This window comes from Salvelinus namaycush, chromosome 29 (genome assembly GCF_016432855.1).
Source record: "Salvelinus namaycush isolate Seneca chromosome 29, SaNama_1.0, whole genome shotgun sequence".
NCBI lineage: Eukaryota > Metazoa > Chordata > Actinopteri > Salmoniformes > Salmonidae > Salvelinus > Salvelinus namaycush.
The window spans coordinates 20542308-20568845 of NC_052335.1; the positions used below are offsets into that span (position 1 = coordinate 20542308).

General features: G+C 41.7%; 2 protein-coding genes across 4 annotated transcripts; one reads left to right on the plus strand and one right to left on the minus strand.

Annotated features, from left to right (window-relative positions):
• Positions 1-1363: 1363 nt before the first annotated feature.
• On the minus strand, positions 1364-21945 carry LOC120024083 (Golgi-associated PDZ and coiled-coil motif-containing protein-like). Of its 3 annotated transcripts, none has more exons than XM_038968205.1 (9): positions 21438-21945; positions 8812-8976; positions 8620-8643; positions 7178-7353; positions 6930-7095; positions 6730-6825; positions 6428-6592; positions 5492-5666; positions 1364-3208 (listed from the first exon to the last, which is right to left on the minus strand). In XM_038968205.1, exons 1-9 carry the CDS (start codon positions 21705-21707, stop codon positions 3090-3092), a joined length of 1356 nt encoding a protein of 451 aa, XP_038824133.1. In that variant the 5' UTR covers positions 21708-21945; the 3' UTR covers positions 1364-3089. The 3 variants fall into 3 exon arrangements, with proteins under 3 accessions (XP_038824133.1, XP_038824132.1, XP_038824134.1); XM_038968204.1 differs by having other exon boundaries at positions 1364-3211; XM_038968206.1 differs by lacking the exon at positions 8620-8643 and having other exon boundaries at positions 1364-3211.
• A 268-nt stretch (positions 21946-22213) lies between these two features.
• LOC120023997 (nephrocan-like) lies at positions 22214-24972 on the plus strand. The gene is made up of 4 exons (XM_038968087.1): positions 22214-22218; positions 22967-23102; positions 23339-24240; positions 24564-24972. The coding sequence occupies exons 1-4, from the start codon at positions 22214-22216 to the stop codon at positions 24970-24972; spliced, it is 1452 nt and encodes a 483-aa protein (XP_038824015.1).
• Positions 24973-26538: the final 1566 nt, after the last annotated feature.

Here is a 26538-nt window from a genome sequence, read left to right on the forward strand (position 1 = left end):
TATTCTAAATGGCAGGAAAAACATTAACCTAAAACTGGAGCGTGTTTACAAGTATTTGGATAAATAATTATTCTGTATGAAGTCCTTAGCAGTTTGATATGAATCGTAACTGTATGTTCTTTCGTTTGCTAAATGTTCAGTATGTGTCTATTCACTGTGAATAATTGACGACTGCTGTTTCTATGTGCTGTATTGATAAAACTCAGAATGCACTACTAGTGGTTCTAGCGTTTACATCTCCCCCTGGTGTTCATTGTAGTTCACTGAAGAAAAGCAATAGTAACAGTACACAACAGAAAAATAACTTCCAGTTTAATCATTGTCTGCTTCTCATTGTCAGAAATGTGGATCTTCACATTTCAACCTAGTGAAGATGATCTCCCTTTCATATATTGAAGGAAGACAGGCTATACACATACACTATACAGACCAGATTGGGCAAATACATTGAAGTTTATTCAAAGGTTTCATGTTATACATTAACTACAGATATGACATTTATACCAAATCATCCAAGATTTCAGAAACACATTTTATGACAAAAATAAGTTATTTTATTCCTCAAAAGCAAAGAAAACAAGGTCAGGTAAAACCTGTGTCTAAAAAGGGAGCCTTTGTTTCTTCAGTCAAAAGCACTGGCAACAAGCGATGTGAACATTCTCTATGACATGCTGCGCCAGTGTTCAGGTGACACACGATGTCTGTGTCTAGTGCCACTGTGTGTCATTTCACTAACGTTAAGCAGGGAACTGTCCTTGGCTTGGACACGTCCTTCATGAAGAGCATTTGAGTTTGATCAAAGCGCAATTTATACTGACCAAAAATATAAATGCAACATGCAACAATTTAACTGATTTAACTGAGTTGTAGTTCATATAATGAAATCAGTCAATTGAAATAAATAAATGAGGCCCTAATCTATGGATTTCACATGATTGGGCAGGGGAACAGCCATGGATGGGCTTGGGAGGGTCCACCCATTTGGGAGCCACGCCCAACCAATCAGAATTATTTTTTTCCCCACAAAAGGACTTTATTACAGAAATAAATACTCCTCAGTTTCATCAGCTGTCCAGGTGGCTGGTCTCAGACAATCCTGCAGGTGAAGAAACGTGGAGGTCCTGGGCTGGAGTGGTTACACGTGGTCTGTGGTTGTGAGGCTGGTTGAACGTACTGCGAAATTCTCAAATACGACATTGAAGGCTGCTTAGGGTAGAGAAAATAACATTCAAGTCCCTGGCAACAGCTCTGGTGGACATTCATGCAGCTTCTTGTTATGCCATACCTGTCAGGTGGATGGATTATCCTGGCAAAGGAGAAATGTTCACTAACAGGGACACAAACAAATTTTAGAGAAATAAGCTTTTTGTGCATATGGAAAAATTCTAGGATATTTTATTTCAGCTCATGAAACATGGGACCAACACTTTACATGTTACATTTACATTTTTGTTTAGTGTAGATAAAAAATTAAATAAACAGTAACTGCAGATTAGCTATGAATGAGGTCAAGATTGGAACAAGGCTGCAGGTTGTCATGACCACCTCAACCCATCAGTCCCTCTATGGGGGTACATTTGTAATGAGTACAGTAGAGAGATGCTAGCTACTACAGTAGCTAAATTCCAATATGATCTACAGAAATGCACTGATTTCATGTTTTAAAACAGCTAATACACACATACGCATAACTTTCTATAGTCTCAAAGATGATAGTTTGTGGATTTTATTTTTAAATTGATCTTCAGTGCATAAAAACCTGTTTGCATGTACACAAACCTTTTGGTTGTGTGAAATTCATAGATTAAAGCTGGAAACTCCCATCCCTCAACAGGTTGATAACCCTCTGACAGCTCTTAATATCAGAACACAGTACAGCCGACACGCTGCGGTCAGTCATCTTTGGGTCCTAACGAGTCTGAAAACACAGCCACTGATACAAGATCACAGCACACCAGTAATAGAGAAGGGTGGGAAAACAATACAGCGAAGGACTTCAGGGACAAGCAAGATATGTACTTTGTGTGAAAAGGGACAAGAACAAAGGCGGTAAAGGAGAAATCCTAGTTGAGTTTAAAGATATTGCACTTCTAATTTCTGGCAATGGAGCTTGTGGTAATATATATATATATATATATATGAAAGAAATACTTCCAGAGATACCAGAAACTTTGTCATACAGAACTTGTTTTCAGAGAACATTAGCCAGTGTGTGTGCCTCAGAGTAAACGGCAAGGACTTTGAACAGTATGAAGACAACGAGGTAGCACACAAGATGCATTGCTCAGAGTGCCCCATCTTTAAATTCAAATGTGTAATGAGGACTATGGTAACATTCTGTGATACCATTGATCAAACACAGAGGGCACACCCTAATAGTTGAAATCCTTTGAATTCTGACAAGTCTTTCCCTGACTGTACATTCTGTTTCGACATCCAATAGGTGAATGTGGCTGTTCTATATTCTGAACACTTGAGGGCTAAGCCTACTGGTAGGTGGATCTTACAGCGGTGCAGGTTTGACATGGGAATAAACATTGAGATCATAATCAGTGGTAGAAGATGAACATTACAGTTGAGGGAAACCCCTCTACACAAGCTACATGTGTAAGAGATAAATAAAAGCCAACATTTATGAAGAGAGAAGATTTCCTCAGCCTAGTAAAACAGTATTCATTACCAGCAGGGCAGTCTCACAGTAAGGAAGTGTAGTCTTAATGTGGGGGCAAATAGGATCAGTAACTATACACACAGAAAAATACCACTCAGTCCATCCATTCAATCATCTAGACCCACATCTTCTCCTCAATCTGTGGTCTTCTCTCATTGGCTCCTCACCGTTGCAAAGATAGTAACATAAATTTAACAGAGCTTTGAGTGCGTTTCCATGACGACTTAATGATGAGCCGACTTTATCCCCATTTCTCCCCTCATACATCCTCCATTGGACTCTGATGCAGTCCAGTCTCTCAAATCTCATACAGTATAGTACAAAAATACATGTGTAGTCCAGTCTTTCAGCTCTTCTCCCTCCTCCTCTGCACCCCCCTATCACCCCTCCCCCATTCCTCCAGATCCTCCCTGCCCCTCTAGGAGGTGCTCTTTCCGGACTCAGCGGTCTTAGACGGGGTCTCTTCCGATGGCGTCTCACTGAAGATCCCTGTGTCTCCGTTCTCTGGGCCGTCACCCACGGACATCTTTTCCAGGGCTGCTGCAAGCACATAGAGAAAACATGAATACACACTCTCTCCTTAATGTAACATCTATCACTCTTGTACCAGCTGATATGCCATATTTTCTGTTCATTCACATATGCTCATATGGTATTGTGGCAGTCTAAAGTCCATTTACTAGGCTTGGGCGGTATACTGTATATCAGGGTATTTGGAAATAGCCACAGGAGGCTTCTTAACAGCTTCTACTACCCCCAAGCCATAAGACTCCTGAACAGCTAATCAAATGGCTACCAGGACTATTTGCATCATCTCCCCCCCACCATCGATTTTACACTGCTGCTACTCTGTTTATTATCCATGCATAGTCAATGTACATATTACCTCAATTATCTCAACTAACCTGTGCCCCCGCATATTGACTCTGTACCGGTACCCCCTGTATATAGCCTCACTACTGTTATTTTACTGTTGCTCTAATTATTTTTCTAATTTTCCTTCTATATTTGTAATTACATTTTTTTTAACTTCAGTTTATTTTTGTAAATACTTAACCAACAATGCAGTTAAGAAAAATAAGTGTTAAGGCCTTTTAAGTAAGCATTTCACTACAAGGTATATTCGGTTGTATTTGGCCTATGTGACAAAAAAATATAGATTTTATGTTTTTTTAATACCGTCAATACCGTTGAAATTTCTTTGAATTTTTTTTATACATTGAATATTTTTTCTGCTTTTTAAGTAAATACCTGTAGTCAACTTGTGCAATATGTTAGGTGATAAAAAAGGTTGCGTTCATTTCACCTGTCACATTATTTTTCATTCTGAAGCTTACCAGTGTTCCCTAGTCATGTTGTGTTTGTTTACAAGCACTCAACGAAGAGACACCGGAGCCGTGTGAGTCTCTCACTGTTGTGCAGCACACGCCAGGTGATCTAGTTACAGTATGGAATTCACAACTAAATGTTTGCCAGCTAGTTATCTTATAACTATTAAGTTAACTGTCTAAAATGCTCCTCAGTTGTGCTAAGTGGTTAGCGTCATCCAAAATCAAGTATCGCTTGGTAACAGCAGAGAATCCCTTCCTGGATCAAGAGCATTAATGTCTAATATTTGTTTTGCATGTGCAGCCAACTGTGAGTAACATTTTTGAGTTACTTGTATAACTTTATGAGCTGCGATGTCTGTCCTGCAAATACTTTAGGTCAGAGACTGTATAAAATGTTTGCAATGCGCTTGTTAGCATTTAGTTAGCAATCTTTATGGGATGTTACATGTATATTGAACAAAAATATACATGTTTCATGAGCTGAATTTTTTTTTCTTCCAGAAATGTTCCTTAAACACAAAAAGCTTATTTCTCTCCAATTTTGTGCACAAATTTGTTTACATCCCTGTCAGTAAGCATTTCTCCTTTGCCAACATAATCCATCCACATGACAGGTGTGGCATATCAAGAAGCTGATTAAACAGCATGATCATTACACAGGTGCAACTTGTGCTGGGGACAATAAAAGGCCACTCTAAAATGTGCAGTTTGGTCACACAACACAATACAGATGTCTCAAGTTTTGAGGGAGCGTGCAATTGGCATGCTGACTGCAGGAATGTCCACCAGAGCTGTTGCCAGATAATTGAATGTTCATTTCTCTACCATAAGCCGCCGCCAACGTTGTTTTAGAGAACTTGGCAGTACATCCAACCGGCCTCTCAACTGCAGACCACGTGCAACCACTCCAGCCCAGGACCTCCACATCCGGCTTCTTCACCTGCGGGATCGTCTGAGACCAGCCACCCGGACAGCTGATGAAACTGAGGAGTATTTCTGTCTGTAATAAAGCCCTTTTGTGGGGAAAAACTAATTGGCTGGGCCTGGCTCCCCAGTGGGTGGACCTATGCCCTCCCAGGCCCACCCATGGCTGCACCACTGCCCAGTCATGTGAAATCCATAGATTAGGTCCTAATTTATTTATTTAAATTGACTGATTTCCTTATATGAACTGTAACGCCGTATAAATCGTTGAAATTGTTGCATGTTGCATTTATATTTTTGTTCCGTACTCAGAGGCTCAGTGTGGTTTCAAAATGGCACCCCATGTGCTCAGTGCCGGTACTACCGAATATCCGGGTATGGCACAAGGTCAGTATGAGTATGACAATTAACACAGACTCCCATTTTTATAATGCAAGTGAATGTGAAGTAAAAACCCTTTAAAATGCACGTACATGAAAATAAAGCCCTACTACTGTGACAACTACGTGTGCGTTTTTTATGATCAATGAAAGCCCAGGACTGAGGTACAGCAGAGATAATTTGCCTTGTAGTGATGCTGAGTCTGCTGTGCCGTTGTTCCTGCTGGCGGCTGACCCCTCCTCCAGCTCATCCAGGTAGAGGCGGTAGCGATGGCCGCTGTCATCCTCATACTCCACGTTCTCGTCGTCAGAGTCCACCTCCGGGGCCACGTACACCACCTCAAACTCTATCTCTCCCCTCTGGGAAACACAGAGGCAGACACACGCAGACACACACACACACACACACACAAACAGACACGCGCACAAACAGACACGCACACGCGTGCACAAACAGACGCGCGCACAAACAGACGCGCGCACAAACAGACGCGCGCACAAACAGACGCGCGCACAAACAGACACGCGCACAAACAGACACGCGCACAAACGGACACGCGCACACGCGGACATGCACAGACGGACACGCACAGACGGACACGCACACAGACAGACACACAGACAGACAGACAGACACAGACAGACAGACAGACACAGACAGACAGACACAGACAGACACACACGGCAGTGTGAGAGAAAACTTAACAATAGGTTACCCAAAAGCTTAGTTGGTTTGTTTGTTTGCCGAGGCATGATTAACTGTTTTTCCCCTATCCACAGCAGCAGTCCCACAGGCTAAATGAACCAACCCCAGCATGAACCTTCATTCAATTACTCTAGAGAGTGTGGGCTGACTAAAGTTAAGGATAGACATGACTGACTCAGTAAAAGTTGGAACCCCCAGGCTAAACACTAACTGGGTGTCACAGAGAGGGTGACAAAAGGCTTTTGAAATGTGGATCACAAAAGGAATGTATTCGCTTTTTACTATGGTTTTACTTAGCCTGGTCCCAAGCTGTATATGCTGTAGTCAACTCTTCCACTGTAGCTTGTCACGTCATAATACATACAGTCATAAATTCAAGATGCAACCCTTCTCTCTTCCTGGGGCTGAGTCTGACCTGTTGTGAGAGGATGGTGACAGCCTCCTTGTGTTTGGCGTCCCTCAGGTTGATGCTGTTGACAGCCAGGATGGCATCGCCCACATGGAGCCCCCCACAGCGCTCTGCAGGCTGGGTAGGATGGATCTCTGAGATCAGGATGGGTACCCCGTGTTCCTTACCACCCTGTCCATCCAGAAATAACACACAGACATGCACATAAATATTAGGGCATGGACCATTACAGATGAGCATCACACTATGGGTTGAGACATAGCATTTAACATTTTCTGGTTTGGGCAAAAATTGGTGGTGGAGTTTACCGTGATTGAAATTCCAAGTCCCTCGTGATCTTCTTTGGCCAGCACTACTTTACGAATAGGACCAACTCCTTGAGTCTTCTTCAGTATGTCTGTTTCCTGAGGGAGAGATAAAACAAGCAAACAATTAGCGATACACAAAGAGGAAACAAATATTTTCACTACAATGAGAATCAAACCCCTCTACCCTGATGTCCACTCACATGCCCCACTGGAGACGCTAGGGGTTTCTTGGGGTCGTTGCGCCCCCTACAGGCCCGGATGACTGTTTTGTGGCGGTGGAGGTGGATCTCAGCCTCCAGCTGGTTCCACAGCTTGTCGTGAGCGGGCCCCTTCATGTCCCGACCCAGCAGCTGGATCTGCTGTACTCTGGAGATGATGGATCCAAAGACAACTAGTTACCACAGTCAGCATTATTGGTTATTTCAGTCTAAGCTAGGGTTAGGGTTACCTTCCAGCCAGCTCCTTGTCCAGGTACTTGGCTGCCAATCTGGCCCCATAGACCTCCGCCTGCAGTACAGCAACGTGCCTACGGAGGGCCTCATTCTCCTTCTTATGCAGCTTGACCTCTGCCTCCAGCTTCACCTCCTTCACCTTCTCCTTCTTGTTGGCCTGCAGCTCCCTCTCCTGTTACACACAGGCAGGCGGGAGGGCGCGGGCGCGCACACACACACACACACGCACGCGCACACACGCATGCGAAGATAAATAGTTGAGTTAAACTCTACAGAGAGAGCGAGTGCTGTGCTACATCCACAAATACCATGTCAAAGACAAACATGGATACAGTATAGATGAAAGTTAAATTAAATATCTACTTGAGGACAAGACACACACAGGACACACAAGATATGTAACTGTGGATTTGGCTATTATAAGTTCAAAGCACTAATCCTTATGGTGACCATGATGAACAAGTTGTCCATAGCGGTTAAGTTAGAGATTGAACAAAGGGTCAAAGATGTGAACTTAATCTTTAGAACACAGGTACAGCCAGTTGGTTCATTTAGAACTTTGCATCAAATTGCCAACCAGAACAATTGGTAATTTCCTTTTGGAGAAAATTTGCTTACATTTTCTGATTTGTTATGATGAAAACATGACCACAATCACATATCAATTAAGCACAAAAACTGTTTTAATTGCGAAGTAGGCATTCGTCTGAAGCCAAAAAAGGAAATTCATGAGCACCACAATGCCTACTTCACCCATGCTCTACCAAGGTTTTAGAGCACACAGCTTTGACCTACTACTGTAGCTATGTTGGTATTGTACTTCAAACTATGTGTATGCAGGTTGCTTAGGGTTCAAAACATCTCAAACAGCCTAATTCATACTCTTAGCGGAGGTGCTCCCACAATAATGTGATTCGTACTGCAAACTTACAAAATAAACTATTGAATGCTTTTCACCTCACACCAAGACATTATCCCATTCTACTACTTTTTCAAACTTTTTAAGTGATATGAAAGTAAGCTTTGCTTTTGTAAGACCATCTGGCTTGATTGAATGAGCTTTTTTGTCTTGTAGTAATTTATGTGGTACCTATTTCCCTTTGCGCTTCGTTGACTATTGAGACAAAACTCTTTCCAAGTATCAAAACATGCATTTTCCTATCAAATCGGGCAACACGAATATACATGAATAGGCAATAACAAACAACAATGCTACAGTAATTCCATATCTGATATCACTGTCAGTCATTGCTAGCACAAGCCCCATAGAGGGCCTGTTGGACTTATTAATGAGCAACTGTTGTCAGCAAGAGCAGGAAAAGACCAAACTTGAGGTTAGGATGAGTACACAGACCAAGGCACAGACACATGCAAGACACAGACGCACAGCTATCACTAACCACAAAACCAGACACACAGACGACATGCACACACTTACCATCTCCTCCACTGAGGGAACAGGCTTAAGGTGAGAAGAACAGAAGGGGTCAAAGGTTAGAAAGGCAGAGTTAAAATCACAGCCAAGCAGTGGGGAAGAATACCACCATTTACCACTTTACAGACCCACTGGAACCTCGGCAGGTATACCCCAAAAATATATTAGCAGTCGTGTGTGTGTGTGGTGCCCTACCATCCTGTCTTTGATGGAGTCAGAGTCCACAGTCTGTCCAGCCTTGGCATGAAGCTGCAGCTGCATGGCATGAAGGTGGAGGAGCTGGTCGTGGACCTCCCTCTCCACCACCACGTTCTCCGCCTGCACGTCAGTCAGCTCCGAACGCAGGTCCACCAGCTGAGCCTGGAGGAGGGAGAGAGTTACATAAGTGTACGCTTCTTCTGACTTCCAAGATTCTTAGGAACCCTCATCATTTATATATAGTGCAATCAGTGTGCCATGCCCATGCCATTATCCCAGCACAGATCAAATTAGATTTTGGATTGGTCTGTTTTACATTCTCTCTCTGTTCTCTTCCAGATTTTTAACAAGTTTTTTCTTAGAAAGCAGGCTACTATTTATTCAAGCCTGAATGAATTTTGCCAAAATGAATAGGCCTACAAATCCTGCACTCAGGGTTGTCTATTGTATGCGAACAAAACCCTGAAAAAAAAAATCACTCAGTAAAAGTGTGCTAGTCTCTGGAGCCTACTGAGCTTGGTAACATGGGAAGCAGACTTAGGTTCAGAGACAAATCACTTATTTATTTATGCCATTGAACTGGGGCCACCTGCCCGTCACAGCCGTGGGAATGAATTAATCTATGATATGAATGAGGTTCATATTTTAGGATTCACTCCACCTATGATGATGAAAGAAGAGTGTGCTTATCATGTGAATCTGACTGAATACTAAACAGCCTCTGTCTCCTAAATGATTTATCATCATCCTCGGACAGAGACTCATCTATCACTGTTATAGTCAGGCCTTCATTATAGAGACCCAGTCTAAATCAAATAGAATACTCTATAGTACGAATATTCTATAGCTTCTCAAATGTAAGATAGGTAGGGGGAAACAGTGACACACACACACACACACACACACACACCAAAAAGGGCAGGACATCCTGATTGTGACACAGTGTGGAACGTGGGCATCTCTTTGCTGGAGGCTGAGTCACTGAGAGTGATCTCTATATTAAATTTAAGTTTCAATTTAAGGGGCTTTTTTGGCATGGAATTTTTATTTATTTATTTAACTAGGCAAACCCGGACGATGCTGGGTCAATTCTGCGCCGCCCTATGGGACTCCCAATCACGGCAGGTTGTGATACAGTCTGTATTCGAACCAGGGTGTCTGTCATGACGCCTCTAGCACTGAGATGCAGTGCCTTAGACCGCTGCGCCACTTGGGAGCCCCAACCATCGCCAAAGCAAGTGAAATAAACAAAACAAAATATCAACAGTAAACATTACACTCAAAAAAGTTCCAAAAGAATAAAGACATTACAAGTGTCATATGTCTATATACAGTATTGTAATGATGCGCAAATACTTAAAGTACAAAAGGGAAAATAAATAAAGATAGTATTTACAATGGTGTTTGTTCTTCACTGGTTGCTCTTTTCTTGTGGTAACAGGTCACAAATCTTGCTGCTGTGATTGCACATGGTGGTATTTCATCCAATAGATGTGGGAGTTTATCAAAATTGCATTTGTTTTCGAATTCTTTGTGTGTCTGTGTAATCTGAGGGAAATATGTGTCTCTAATGTGGTCATACATTTGGCAGGAGGTTAGGAAGTGTAGCTCAGTTTCCACCTCATTTTGTGGGCAGTGTGCACATAAGCCTGTCTTCTCTTGAGAGCCAGGTCTGCTTTGGCTGCCTTCCTCAATAGCAAGGCTATGCTCACGGAGTCTGTGCATAGTCAGAGATTTCCTTCATTTTGGGTCAGTCACAGTGGTCAGGTATTGTGCCACTGTGTACTTTCGGTTTTGGGCCAAATAGCATTCTAGTTTGCTCCGTTTTTTTGTGTCTATATCCGTGCTCTCTAATCTAATCAGAACGGCTAAGACACGGGTCCAGCTGACCTGTCCTCTTCCTGATAAAATATGCCAGAGTAACAGTCCGGAGCCGAGACGGAGGAATTCTTAATAGCTGAGCCATCACTTTATGTTTGGTCATTATTCTACAATCTATTTTGTTTGCATAAAAAAAACCTTGCTCCCTCGACAAGAGCAAAAAGCTAAACTGTGTCTCAAGTGTTGGCAACATAATGACAGAAAGTAATTCCCTGAAGCAATTCCCCGGCAGACTTACATCTTCCACAGTTAAGCTTTTTAAGTGGTTCACACACATGCAAAACTGATTCATCTCACATAAGTAGATAAAGCCCCCATTTAAGTCTCAGTAGGACTATGGAGAAAATAAAGAATAGTTTTAATAGATTTTTAACGGAGGGGGTAAAGTAGATTACACCAGCGGACCCCATCCTCATGGGGTCTGAAACAGGCACCAGCCAAGACACCAAATGTCCTTACCTGTAGAAACACTAAGTCACTGAACATCTGGGTACCAGAGAGGCCCTGGACCTGAAGACATTCTTCCTCTTCAGTCTTATGGTCTTCAGCAAATATAGATCCAAATGTAAATCTAGCCGATTTACACTTGTATTCATCTGGAATTCTGAGTTGGCCAAAATTCTGAATCTAGAAATGGATGCCCGCAATGAGTTCCAATGGCTGGGCAGGAAAAATGGGCTTGACTCACCAATCTGAGCCTTCAAGGTCTAGAAAACCTTCTACTCTACTTTCATGAGTGTTTACTAGCTATTCTGACAGCACAGCAGCATTGCTAAGAATAACATGCCAACAGACCAAATAAAATGGGTTAAGGTGCAACTACACTAGGTCATTTTTAGCCAACACTAGTTTATATGCTGTTATAAACTGGGTAGTTCGAGCCCTGAATGCTGACTGGCTGACAATTGTGGTATATCAGACCGTATACCACAGGTATGACAAAACATTTGTTTTTAATGCTCTAATTACGTTGGTAACCAGTTTATAATAGCAATAAGGCACCTCAGGGGTTTGTGGTATATTGCCAATATACCACAGCTAAGGGCTGCGTCCAGACACTCCACTTTGCGCCATGCTTGAGAACAGCCCTTAGCCATGGTATATTGGCCATATACCACACCCCTCTGGCCTTATTCTTTAAGTAAAGTCCCAATGAGTAGAAGGCATGGGTGTCAAACTCAATCCCTTGAGGGCCTAGAGTCTTGCTGGCTTTGGTTTTTAATTTCAATTAAAGATCAAGACAACCAGGTGAGGGGAGTTCCTTACTACTTAGGCTGCGGTCCAAACACGTAAAAGACACACCCTATCCCCTCAGCCCTCAAATTAAGTGGACACTTCTGATGACGTTTCATGACGTCTGACGAGTATACACTTGCAGGGCAAGGGGCGAGGGAGGAAGGAATGGTTTTTAAAATGGACTGCCCTTGTTCGGAAATTCGTCACTTGTTCATCCCGCGATGATTGTGTGTTCAGCCACTGGTAGCTTGTGGGTGCTTAATATGCGCTACAGTCAATTATGATTGCATGTCCACCTATATTAACTATATAATTATTAATATGCCTACTGTATGATAGCAAGCAAATTAATTTGCTAACTACCGTTAGCCTGCCTAGCTACTTCTGAAGGATAAAAAATATTTCTACAATTTCCAAAAGCTAATCAAACAAAAACATCTTACTTTTACGAGACGTGTTTGTGCATTAGTAGCACAATTTCTAACTTCTTTACATTAGTTTTTACTTACACTTGTATTTTGACTCCATATTCATATTGAGATTTAAAGTTTTGCCGGACTTTTCTTAGCTGATGTACAATCGTCACGAATTGAATTATGGGGTGTTTTAGGCCCCGGAGTGAACATAATTGTACACTCGCAAACTCGACTAAAAACGAGGGCTGAGGGGCTTACGTTGCAAACTTCCCTTGCTTGGCTAATCATTTGCACCACCCTCCAAGATGGTGATGGGGATTCCCCCAAGGGCATAAGGCGAGGGTAAGTGGACGAGGGTGTGTCTTTTAAGTGTTTGGACTGCAGCCCTGGTGACCTTAATTTATCTATCAAGTACAAAGGAGGCAAGAAAACTCAGTGACACAGCCCTCCGTGGAATGAGTTTGACACGTGATATAAAACCCTATTCGCACAGGAATAGTATTAGTAGAGAACGTGGTAATGTGTTTCGACAGGATTCGTTTTTTTTATGCAACAAATTGACAGTTACAACAAAAACCTAGAGTTTTTTTTAAATTTAACTACGCAAGTCAGTTAAGAATCGGTTAAGAACAAATTCTTATTTACAATGACGGCCTACCAAAAGGCCTCCTGCGGGGACAGGGGCCTGGGATAAAAATAAATAAATACTATATAAATATAGGACAAAACAGACATCACAACAAGAGAACAACACAACACTACATAAAGAGAGACCTAAGATGACAACATAGCAAGGCAGCAACATATAACACAGCATGGTAGCAACATAACATACAGTTGAAGTCGGAAGATTGCATGCACTTAGGTTGGAGTCATTAAAACTCGTTTTTCAACCACTCCGCAAATTTCTTGTTACCAAACTATAGTTTTAGCAAGTCGGTTAGGACATCTACTTTGTGCATGACACAAGTCATTTTTCCAACAATTGTTTACAGACAGATTATTTAACTTATAATTCACTGTATCACAATTCCAGTGGGTCAGAAGTTTACATACAATAAGTTGACTGTGCCTTTAAACAGCTTGGAAAGTTCCAGAAAATGATGTCATGGCTTTATAAGCTTCTGATAAATGATGTCAAGTAGCCTGAGTCAATTGGAAGTGTACCTGTGGATGTATTTCAAGGCCTACCTTCAAACTCAGTGCCTCTGTTTGACATCATGGGAAAATCAAAAGAAATCAGCCAAGACCTCAGAAAAACAATTGTAGTCTGGTTCATCCTTGGGAGCAATTTCCAAACGCCTGAAGGTACCACGCTCATCTGTACAAGCAATAGCACGCAAGTATAAACACCATGGGACCACGCACCCGTCATACCGCTCAGGAAGGAGATGCGTCTCCTAGAGATAAACGTACTTCGGTGCGAAAAGTGCAAATCAATCCCAGAACAACAGCAAAGGACCTTGTGAAGATGCTGGAGGAAACGGGTCCAAAAGTATTTATATCCACAGTAAAACAAGTCCTATATCGACATAACCTGCAAGGTCGCTCAGCAAGGAAGAAGCCAGTGCTCCAAAACTGCCATAAAAAAAGATGGACTACGGTTTGCAACAGCACATGGGGACAAAGATCGTGCTTTTTGGAGAAATGTCCTCTGGTCTGATGAAACAAAAATATAACTTTTTGGCCATAATGACCATCGTTATGTTTGGAGGAAAAAGGGGGAAGCTTGCAAGCCGAAGAACACCATCCCAACCGTGAAGCACAGGGGTGGCAGCATCATGTTGTGGGGGTGCTTTGCTGCAGGAGGGACTGGTGCACTTCACAAAATAGATGACATCATGAGGATGGAAAATGATGTGGATATATTGAAGCAACATCTCAAGACATCAGTCAGGAAGTTAAAGCTTGGTCGCATATGGGTCTTCCAAATGGACAATGACCCCAAGCATACTTCCAAAGTTGTGGCAAAATGGCTTAAGGACAATAAAGTCAAGCCCTGACTTCAATCCTCTAGAACATTTGTGGGCAGAACCGAAAAAGTGTGTGCGAGCACGGAGGCCTACAAACCTGACTCAGTTACACCAGCTCTGTCAGGAGGAATGGGCCAAAATACACCCAACTTATTGTGGGAAGCTTGTGGAAGGCTCCCCAAAACATTTGACTCAAGTTAAACAATTTAAAGGCAATGCTACCAAATACTAATTGAGTGTATGTAAACTTCTGACCCACTGGGAATGTGATGAAAGAAATAAAAGCTGAAATAAATCCTTCTCAACTATTATTCTGACATTTCACATTCTTAAAATAAAGTGGTGATCCTAACTGACCTAAGACAGGGAATTTTTACTAGGATTAAATGTGAGGAATTGTGAAAACTGAGTTTAAATGTATTTGGCTAAGGTGTATGTAAACTTCAACTTCGACTGTAACAACATGGTAGCAGCACAAAACATGGTACAAACATTATTGGGCTCAGACAACAGCACAAAGGGCAAGAAGGTAGAAACAACAATACATCCAACAAAGCAGCCACAACTGTCAGTAAGAGTGTCTATGATTTAGTCTTTGAATGAAGAGATTGAGATAAAACTGTCCAGTTTGAGTGTTTGTTGCAGCTCGTTCCAGTTGCTAGCTGCAGCGAACTGAAAAGAGGAGCGGCCCAGGGATGTGTGTGCTTTGGGGACCTTTAACAGAATGTGACTGGCAGAACGGGTGTTGTATGTGGAGGATGAGGGCTGCAGTAGATATCTCAGACAGGGGGGAGTGAGGCCTAAAAGTGTTTTTTAAATAAGCATCAACCAGTGGGTCTTGCGACGGGTATACAGAGATGACCAGTTTACAGACTAGGGGCGGCAGGTAGCCTAGTGGTTAGAGCATTGGTCCAGAAACCGAAAAGATGCTGGATCGAATCCCTGAGCTGACAAGATAAAAATCTGTCGTTCTGCCCCTGAACAAGGCAATTAACCCACTGTTCCCCTGTAGGCCGTCATTGTAAATAAGAATTTGTTCTTAACGGACTTGCCTAGTTAAATAAAATATTAACAGAGGAGTATAGAGTGCAGTGATGTGTCCTATAAGGAGCATTGGTGGCAAATCTGATGGCCGAATGGTAAAGAACACCTAGCCGCTCGAGAGCACACTTACCTGCCGATCTATAAATTATGTCTCCTTAATCTAGCATGGGTAGGATGGTCATCTGAATCAGGGTTAGTTTAGCAGCTGAGGTGAGAGAGGACCAATTACGATAGAGGAAACCAAGTCTAGATTTATCTTTAACCTGCAGCTTTGATATGTGCTGAGAGGAGGACAGTGCACTGTCTAGCCATACCCCCAAGTACTTGTATGACGTGACTAGCTCAAGCTCTAAACCCTCAGAGGTAGAAATAACACCTGTGGGAGGAGGGGCATTCTTCTTACCAAACCACATTTGTTGTAGAGCATTTAACACAAAATCCAGGGAGGGGCCAGCTGAGTATAAGACTGTATCATTAGCAAATAAATGGATGAGAGAGCTTCCTACTCCCTGAGCTATGTTGTTGATGTAAATTGAGAAGAGCATGGGGCCTAGGGTCGAGCCTTGGGGTACTCCCTTGGTGACAAGCAGTGGCTGAGACAGCAGATTTTCTGACTTTATACACTGCACTCTTTGAGGTAGTTAGCAAACTAGCCCAAATACCCCTCAGAGACACCAATACTCCTTAGCTGGCCCACAAGAATGGAATGGTCTACGGTATCAAAAGCTTTGGCAGCACAATATTGCTTAGAATCAAGGGCAATGGTGACATCATTGAAGACCTTTAAGGTTGCAATGACACATCCATGACCTGAGTGGAAACCAGATTGCATACCCGAGAGAATACTATAGACATCAAGAAAGCCAGTCAGTTGATTATTGACAAGTTTTTGCAACACTTCTGATAAACATGGCAAAATAGAACCTATAACAGTTAGGATCTTGGTTCCCAAATTTCTAAACCATACCAAACCACCTTTGGTATAGCGTCGCCATAATATTTGAATTTAGAAAGTGTGTTCATAATCATTAGGATATTTTATGCACTTGATATGCGTTTTAGGCTATGAATGAGGAAGTGAACTTGTCATTTCCAAACGTTTAGTTCAGTTGTATGCTGGTTGCATTAAATAGACGCAATATTTTTTATTGATGCATTTGGCAATGTTCAACTCATTCGCACATAACGTATAAACAAAAGCATTCCCTGTGAAAGTTGATACATCTAGGCCCTTCATATATAGGCTATGCACAGCACTGTTCAATTTATCGAGTCAGTTTCCTTGCTCAAAGTGCAAGCAACACCTGTCAAACTCAGACATTTCTCTCAAAACACAGGAATGTCGATTCGCATGGGACTAGTATTATCAGATGATTTTGGAGTTTGCCAAAAAAAACATTTGGTTATTCTGGCTGGAATTGTTACTCTCCTGCCATGTAAAAATTACTGACATGGCAGATTCGAACAGGACTAAAATTACAAAGACGTGGTGTTTTGTGCTTATGCACATATTTGCACCAACCTTCCTCCCCAGTAAAACTAATCCAGTCCGAATAGGGTTTTAGGCAACCTAAAACTCTTCTTGAGCCCTATTCGCATGAGACTAGTATTACTAAAGAACGTTGGTTATGTATGGTCTTCTGTGTGAGAACCTAGATTAATATTGGGCGATTCCACGACTGCTGAAAATATTTTGGGCATCTCAGATCTGTTCTGGCAATTCTCACATAGGAACTTCATTCGGAGGAAGGATGTTTAACATGCTTTTTACATAATTTTTTTTATCATGATGAAATTGTCGATTTTAGGCCCTTTTTAGACTTATATTCCTTTTAGTGCTCCCTCAAATATGGAGTAGCCTATGTCCAGTTCATGAAAGACATTTTCACATTCATTTATTCAACATTTAAAAAATCTCAAAACGACCCTTTTTGATTTTGCCTATTTTTAGACATATTGTTTCAAGGCTCTACAGTGCGACCATTTGACTTGCATATGCGCCTAAATACTTTGCTGTGCGACCTGGAATTTTAATTTAGGAGCACCGGTGCGCCTAGAAGAATTAAGGATTCTAGCTTTAATACCTCATAGTTTTCATTGCGTTCCTAAATGTCTTTGTGTGCACCTACATTTTTCAAATGAGGCACAGACGTGCTCCTTGTAAACTAAGGTCAGCATAGAGCCCTGTGTTTGCAACAATATACTCTTCAAACACATCACATTTCCAGAGTGGGCTCTCTGCTACTTTTAAAAGATATGACCCATTTTTTGTTCTTCTTCATAGAAATAGACATTACAGGTCATTAACCAATCACAGTTCTCCTTTAGGATTGCACATTCAGAAAGTCACCAGCAGTGGGAGAACCCTTTGAATCCATTTTCCCATTCACAGTGTTGGTGGTGCTCATAAAATTGATCACACCGTCAGAATTAGCAGAGAGCCCACTCTGGAAATGTGATGTACTTGTAGAGTATATTGTTCCAAATAATATGTCTTAAAATCAACAAGGGTAGTTGTGGTGCTGTAAACAGCAAACCCTCTTACAATGCCCTTCCAGCACTCCCCAGTTAGGAGGCTAATAGAGCGCAGCTGAGGTTCATTAGTCAATCATGTGTGTGATTGTTCAGCCAATCAGACCAAACAGTTGAGTAGGCTGCTGCTGCTCACATTCAAGGGGAGAAAGGACTGGAGACAATAGCAGACAGGCTGGGAGCTAAAATACTTTAAGAGAGACCTTAGTTACTGAAGTTATATGTTAAATAACTTAATCTTGAGCCTTTATGTTTGTAAAATGTAATACATCTGAAATTTTAACAGTTTACTCTTCCTCTACCCTGAGACCCCTTCTAGTTCTGGTCTGTGGCCCCTCCCAAGAATCTGCTGCAGTAGTTGAGATTCATATTTTTGATATTGAATAAATGAAAATTGTATTAAAGAATCAAGAAACTTTTAAATTTAGAGAATAATAATACCAAGTAGAGGTTGGCCGATTATGGTTTTTCAACGCCGATACCGATACCGATTATTGGAGGACCAAAAAAGGCCGATACCGATTAATCAGCCGATTTTTAAACATTTATTTGTAATAATGACAATTACAACAATACTGAATTAACACTTATTTTAACTTAATATAATACATCAATAAAATCAATTTAGACTCAAATAAATAATGAAGCATGTTCAATTTGGTTTAAATAATGCAAAAACAAAGTGTTGGAGAAGAAAGTAAAAGTGCAATATGTGCCATGTAAGAAAGCTAATGTTTAAGTTTCTTCCTCAGAACATGAGAACATATGAAAGCTGGTGGTTCCTTTTAACATGAGTCTTCAATATTCGCAGGTAAGAAGTTTTAGGTTGTAGTTATTATAGGAATTATAGGACTATTACTCTCTATTCCATTTGTATTTCATATACCTTTGACTATTGGATGTTCTTATAGGCACTTTAGTATTGCCAGTGTAACAGTATAGCTTCCGTCCCTCTCCTTGCCCCTACCTGGGCTCGAACCAGGAACACATCGACAACAGCCACCCTCGAAGCATCGTTACCCATCGCTCCACAAAAGCCGCGGCCCTTGCAGAGCAAGGGGAACAACTACTCCAAGTCTCAGAGCGAGTGACGTTTGAAACGCTATTAGGGCGCACCCCGCTAACTAGCTAGCCATTTCACATCGGTTACACCAGCCTAATCTCGGGAGTTGATAGGCTTGAAGTCATAAACAGCTCAGCATTGCGAAGAGCTGCTGGCAAACGCACAAAAGTGCTGTTTGAATGAATGCTTACGAGCCTGCTGCTGCCTACCATCGCTCAGTCAGACTGCTCTATCAAATATCAAATCATAGACTTAATTATAACATAATAACACACAGAAATACTAGCCTTTGGTCATTGATATGGTCGAATCCGGAAACTATCATTTCGAAAACAAAACGTTCATTCTTTCAGGGGAATACGGAACCGTTCCATATTTTATCTAACGGGTGGCATCCCTAAGTCTAAATATTGCTGTTACATTGTACACACTTCAATGTTATGTCATAATTATGTACAATTCTGGCAAATTAATTACGGTCTTTGTTAGGAATAAATGGACTTCACACAGTTCGCAACGAGCCAGGCGGCCCAAACTGCTGCATATATCCTGACTGCTTGCACGGAACGCAAGAGAAGTGACACAATTTCCCTAATTATAAAAAAATTAATGTTAGCAGGCAATATTAACGAAATATGCAGGTTTAAAAATATATACTTTGATTATACTTTGTATTGATTTTAAAGAAAAGCATTGATGTTTATGGTTAGGTTTGGTGTAGGCTGTGATTCGATGAGAAATTAACAGGCACCGCATCGATTATATGCAACGCAGGACACGCTAGATAAACTAGTAATATCAACCATGTGTAGTTAACTAGTGATTATGTTAAGATTGATTGTTTTTTATAAGATAGGTTTAATGCTAGCTAGCAACTTACCTTGGCTTCTTGCTGCCCTCGCGTAACAGGTAGTCAGCCTGCCATACAGGCTCCTCGTGGAGTGCAATGTAAGGCAGGTGGTTAGAGCGTTGGACTAGTAACCGGAAGGTTGGAAAAACGAATCCCCAAGCTGACAAGGTAAAAATCTGTCGTTCTGCCCCTGAACAAGGCAGTTAACCCACCGTTCCTAGGACTTCATTGAAAATAAGAATGTTTTCTTAACTGACTTGCCTAGTTAAATAAAGGTGTAAAAAAAAACATACATTTTAAAAATCGGCCAAATCGGTGTCCAAAAGTACCGATTTCCGATTGTTATGAAAACTTGAAATCGGCCCTAATTAAATCGGCCATTCCGATTAATCGGTCGACCTCTAATACCAAGATGTCTGTATCATGTAGGCCTACTGTTCACCGATCAAAGGGTCTCACAGGAGGCATGTATAGGCCTAAAATGGGCACTTACTTTCATGATATTCTCAATGGTTTGTGAAAAAAGCATTTCAAACATCCTTCCTCCCATTGAAGTTTGAGAATTGCCAGAACAATCTGCAATACCAAAAATATTTTCTGCTCCTGCTGATGTGGAATCTGACAATTATTAGTGAACTTCCCATGCTCCAGTATTTGACATTTCTATGCCCTTACCTTGGTGCCTTTGATGTGTTTTATCATGGGCTTCTGACCTGACCTTCCTGCTGTAATGTGACCATTGTGTCAACCTGTCATTAGCTCAAAGCTACCTTAGGTAGGTGGAAAACATGTAGGCCTAGTTAAAAATGTAAAAATACAGATCTAACCTACTTTCTCTAAATAGATCTTAACATAAATCTAATTGGTCACACACCAACGGCCGTAACCAGTGGACAGAAAACAGGCATTTCACAAATCCAATCATAGCTGATTTTCCACAGATTTGGTTTACTTTAGCCATGTCATATACCCTTAGGCCATGACTTTGTAGTAGGTGTTGTTGGGTGCCAACTGGTTGTGTAAAGCCAGAATTCCTGGTCTCAGCACTATACTGCGCTGAAGGTAGAGGCTGAAATGCAGTATCAATTTACATACAGGCAGTAATAGGTGTTGACAGAGTCAACTACACCACTGACCAAACAATGGCTATTGAGCATGGTAAGGTCATACATGGTGGAGTAAGGGTCAGGATGATCCTTGTTTCTGTTTCTCTCATCAATAGATTTGATGGCTTCTCACAACGTGAAGTGGCTGTCAAATATTGTGTGTGTACTGTCACCTAATTCTTATTCTGTCAATTGCCAGAGCAGAAATGCAGATTGTCAACACAAGTTACACAACAGATATTGATACTGAGTGGTCAATTTCAAACTTTTAGGAAGGGACAATGTACGGAAATTGTTGTTTGGGATTATGTCGGGCCATCTACCCTCGACCGGTCACTCAACTGGATGTCCAGAGACGCACTGTCATGCATGAAGAGAGCTATGGAGGACATTCTAATTCTGACAGCTATTTAGCTAACTAGGAGCTAGCTTGTTGGCCTACACAGCATAAGTACACCATTAACATATCAAATGATCATGCGCATCCTTTTTAGCATTTATACAAGACAAGTTTGCGCTCACCTCTACTTTGTGATTAAGTTGAAAAATCGTCTGGGCTTTGTGGCAAAGCTGAGCAAAACAGGAGCTGAGACTTGTCATCTTTTGACGACCCTCGTATGTGATGTCAGCTTGATCTGGGTCGATTTCTCCAAGTAGTAAATCGACGTCAACAAACGCCTTGTCAAACTCCTTCTCCAGAACCTCAAGCCACCGAAACATGGACATCCCCGTGCCTGGACTGACCAGGGCCGTGCCCTGGGCTGACGGAGAGGCACCGGCCGAGGCAGACATGTCCAACAGTGCAGGCTAAAAGCTAAAGCTAGCTGACTAACCGATTCCCTTAACAAATAAAATCAGCGCTTTGTTTCCGACACCCTGTATAAGTTAACTGAGTCGTAATACCAGAGTTACACTGTACTCTAAATGCCCTAATCATACGAAAGTGTTTCTTTTCAGAGAAGACTAGCTAAAATAAATGTATTTGGTTCTTTCCCAAAACCCTAATGCTACCAGGAAATCCGAAATCGGATACGGATTATAGCTATGAATCGACTACAACAGTCTGCCACACAACAGAGAAAAAGCAATCGATAGCATATCTAGTCAATCTGTGTCGAGTTCTTGGGGGCAGTTTCCTGCCACTCCTTATACTGGCAGACAGTAGCACATATTATTGTACCTTTGTCGTTAACAATTGCAGTTAAATGCTTTGCTTTTTACACTTGTTTTTGTTGGCCACTCCCTGTGTCTAAAATATCTTGTTGGAGAGTGTAAACATTTCTTATGTCATTGTAGGCATGGTGTGAGTGGCTATGCAGACAGTATTACATATTTTACATAGCTACTTTTTGCATTAAATAAATTACTTTTAATTGTATTTGCTAACCTCTTATCTCACACCATTGTTGGAATAATCAGACAAATATTTTATTTATTTAATGTTCATGAGAGAGAAATATACATTCCCTGGGTGGCACTACAGAAGGCAATCGTTCAGTTAAAAGACAAGTGGTCGTTGTTCATTAATCTGTATTAAATGTTACTAATAATATATGCCATTTAGCCAACGCTTTTATCCAAAGCGACTTAGTCACACGTGCATGCAGTAATCAGGGTTAAGGTAGTTCATCTAACATATCTTAAAACATAACATGCAAATATATGGCAACTCCTTCAAGACAGTGGCAGACAGAGTATTCAAATAGACAGAGGAGGAAATAGTTTTTGTTTAACTGAATGGGTTGTAAATGGTTTATCAGCAAGTTTCTCACGTCCGCAAACAGAAGGGCTATCTATTACTGTTTGTGTCAGTTCCTTGTCGGTGTCAAATGTTGTTTTTTAACCAAGATAAACATCTCTGCCATTGTTCCAAATGAAACAGAGCACCTACTCTCTCCCACATAATCCTTGCTGAGGTATTTAAACCCCAGAGCAAGAGGGAGTGCTGTTCTTTTTTACTGAGATGCCCAACTAGGCTGGGTGTTCATGATGCGGTTTCTCATGATCTTGCTGGCAAGTATTACATTGCATACTCTCGTGTGCATCTGTAGCAATGTTTGTCCAAAGAAGTGTGTGTGTGATAGTGCAAAGTCAGTGCAGTGTTTCAGGTTGCAGTCTTTTCCCACTGGAATCACTAAAGATGTGAGGAAACTAAACCTGGGATACAACCACATCAAGCAACTAAAGGTAAGAGTGGAATTGCTAATTTGATAATAACCATTGAGAATCAGTGACATTGGTAACAATAGATTCACTATCAAACCATTTTCAGACCTTTCATTTTAGCAATCTTGTAATTAATCCTTAGAAATCAGTTTGATTTAAACACACTGAGGGATGATTTACTTCTGATTAATAGCATATTGTTTGTATAATGGTGCACATTAGTTCATATCTTCTCCTGATATGTTTGTCTTTTCCAGGGTAGAGACATATCTGGCCTGACAGAGCTGGAGGAAGTGATCATTTCATCCTGTGGAGTGGAGGTGGTGGAGGCCAATGCTCTCAGGGCTCAGGGGCTACTAAGAAGCCTGGATCTACAGAAGAATAAACTGCATCAGATCCCCCGTGGTCTCCCACCCAGCCTGGAGACCCTCAACGTGGGCCACAACAGGATCACAGGCCTCCAGGAGTCTGTCTTTGAGGGGCTGAAGAAACTACGTCTGCTTGATCTTCAGAATAACCAGATCACCAACCTGCGTTCCAACACCCTCTCCACCCTGGAGAAGTTGGAGTGCCTTTACCTGGATGGAAATCAAATTGAGACAGTGCAAGGTGCTCTGAGACTCCCCCAACTGAATCTGTTGAGCTTGGGGAACAACAAGATCCCCTGTTTTCCCTCATCCTTTTTCACACCACTACAGTCCTTGACGACACTGCGTTTACCAGGGAACCTCCTATCAAGAGTCCCACTCGATCTCCCTCACGCCCTGTCCTACCTGAACTTGGACAGGAACCAAATACGAGCACTGAGAAACCGCGAGATGGGCCAACTCCGCAACCTCACGTCTCTGTCTGCGTCCTACAATAGGTTGGTTTCTGTGGACGGTGGCCTTCGCTTGCCCAACCTCACAGTGCTGGAACTGCCAGGAAACCACCTGAGGGTGCTGCCCAGTAGACTGAGCCCCAAACTGGAAAGACTGGACTGCAGACAGAACTCCATCCAGGAAGTCACCTTCCAGCACCTGTCTGGAATGAAACAGCTGAAGCATCTCTTCCTAGAGAATAACACAATCTGGAACTTTGAAGCTAATGCTCTGAGGAACAGCGTTCACATAACCAACCTGGCTCTGGAACAGAACCTCCTCTCCTCTATTCCAGACGGGTATGTATTTCATCCCTTGATATGGTGCTTTATTAGCATGTTGTAGACTAACATTTGGGATCATATTTATGAATTCATGAAATACATTATAGATGTGTTGTACATTCAATTGAGTATTACTCATTTGTACAATAATCTTTGTACAATACATCGGTAGAATAGTGGCCTAACCACATTGTAGGTCTTTGGTTAAACATATTTGAGTATAAAACCACAAGATGATAGATAAACACATCTTAACTGTAGATCCATGTGACTCCTTTGGCCTTTTGGTAAGAGCAGACACAACTGTGCACTGTTCTGTTAACATGTCTCTCTGGCAGGCTTCCAGAGAGTCTGATCCGCCTGGACTTGAAAGGGAACCGCATCGAGGCCGTCCAGGAGCAGGAGCTGAGATCCCTGAAGCGCCTGCAGGTGTTGAACTTGAGGAGAAACAAGCTGACCTCCCTCCCCCAGATCACCCTGGACCTGCTTCCCCGGCTGAGGACCGTCTACCTAGACGGGAACCCCTGGAACTGCAGCTGTGAGCTCCTGGGGGTCAAGAGGACCCTGCTGGCCAGGAGGGTGGAGATCCCTAAAGAGCTGTGTAACGAGCATGTGAGTGCGCCGGGGGACAGCTGGAGAGCGTACCTGATGGCCCAGGACAGATGTGAGGAGTACTTCATGGAAACCGCACCTGAGGACCAAGTGGAGCAGACAGACACTGAGGAGTATTATGACTATGATTCGTAGATGGAGAAAATAAATGTAGCGGGGGAATTTCATGTTTAGCTGAACATACTGGGTATTTTGAATGTTTTAACATTTTACTGTAGTTTGGCAATTAATACTAAGGAAGTTACCTTTAGCTGTGTAGTCTATAGAAAAACATTGAACTACTGTATTAACAAACAGCCATTGCAATATACATTGGTAAATAGGTTTATGTAGAATATACCTTAAATACCTAATGTATAATAACATAATAATAAATAAACAAGTATATCATTACAGTTTTCATTTACTTGGCACAAACAGATGCAAATAATCTGCTATAGGATAAGCCACGTAATTACTTTTGTGTGTGTTTGTTTTGTTCTGAATTTAGTGGCATCTTAGTTGATACTGTAAAAAAGTGTTATGCACACTTTGCAAAAACAATAGACAAATAAATAAATACTAGCTACAGATAACTAATGACTTGCACTTCTAGGGTGCTTGACCTGCACGGTTTCCACTAGTTACCACAGCCACAAAGTCAAAATGGTCTATATCGTAAAAATGTATAAAATCTAAAATGTGCTTTTAGATCTTCATTTGAAGTTAAGGTTACGGGTAAGGTCTATACATATTTACCTCTATCACTACAGTATAGTATCCCTGCACACTGTACATTTGGTATTGGGAACTGACCCTGTTTAAAGCTTCTTACCATCTCGTATTCTTCTTATTTCTTATTTGTATTACACGTGTATTTTTGTTCTACCTTATTTTTTAGTACTACATTGATATTGATCACTATATTGCTGAGTTTATTGTTCTGTATTGCTGAATTTTATTCATCACATACACATGGTTAGCAGATGTTAATGCGAGTGTAGCAAAATGCTTGTGCTTCTAGTTCCGACCGTGCAGTAATATCTAACAAGTAATCTAACAATTTCACAACAACTACCTTATACACACACAAGTGTAAAGGAATGAATAAGAATATGTACATATAAATATATGGATGAGCGATGGCTGAACAGCATAGGCAAGATGCAGTAGATGGTATAGAGTACAGTATATACATATGAGATGAGTAATGTAGGGTATGTGAACATTATATAAAGTGGCATTGTTTAAAGTGACTAGTGATACATTTATTACATCCAATTTTTTATTATTAAAGTGGCTAGAGATTTGAGTCAGTATGTTGGCAGCATCCACTCAATGTTGGTGATGGCTGTTTAACAGTCTGATGGCCTTGAGATAGAAGCTGTTTTTCAGTCTCTCGGTCCCAGCTTTGATGCACCTGTACTGACCTCGCGTTCTGGATGATAGCGGGGTGAACAGGCAGTGGCTCGGGTGGTTGTTGTCCTTGATGATCTTTTTGGCCTTCCTGTGACATCGGGTGGTGTAGGTGTCCTGGAGGGCAGGTAGTTAGCCGCCGGTGATGCGTTGTGCAGACCTCACTACCCTCTGGAGAGCCTTACAGTTGTGGACGGAGCAGTTGCCGTACCAGGTGGTGATACAGCCCGACAGGATGCTCTCGATTGTGCATCTGTAAAAGTTGTGTGAGTGTTTTTGGTGACAAGCCAAATTTCTTCAGCCTCC

What these genes read in the sequence shown, in the direction of transcription:
- LOC120023997 (XM_038968087.1), top strand. An exon ending in ACCACATCAAGCAACTAAAG is followed by an intron (nt 23,103 to 23,338) that starts GTAAGAGTGGAA and finishes TGTCTTTTCCAG; the next exon opens with GGTAGAGACATATCTGGCCT. An exon ending in CTCTCCTCTATTCCAGACGG is followed by an intron (nt 24,241 to 24,563) that starts GTATGTATTTCA and finishes TCTCTCTGGCAG; the next exon opens with GCTTCCAGAGAGTCTGATCC.
- LOC120024083 (XM_038968204.1), bottom strand. Translation starts at nt 21,707, where the DNA reads ATGTCTGCCTCGGCCGGTGCCTCTCCGTCAGCCCAGGGCACGGCCCTG. An exon ending in GACTTGGAATTTCAATCACG is followed by an intron (nt 6,593 to 6,729) that starts GTAAACTCCACC and finishes CTGGATGGACAG; the next exon opens with GGTGGTAAGGAACACGGGGT. An exon ending in AGACTCAGCATCACTACAAG is followed by an intron (nt 3,212 to 5,491) that starts GCAAATTATCTC and finishes ATGTGCTTGCAG; the next exon opens with CAGCCCTGGAAAAGATGTCC.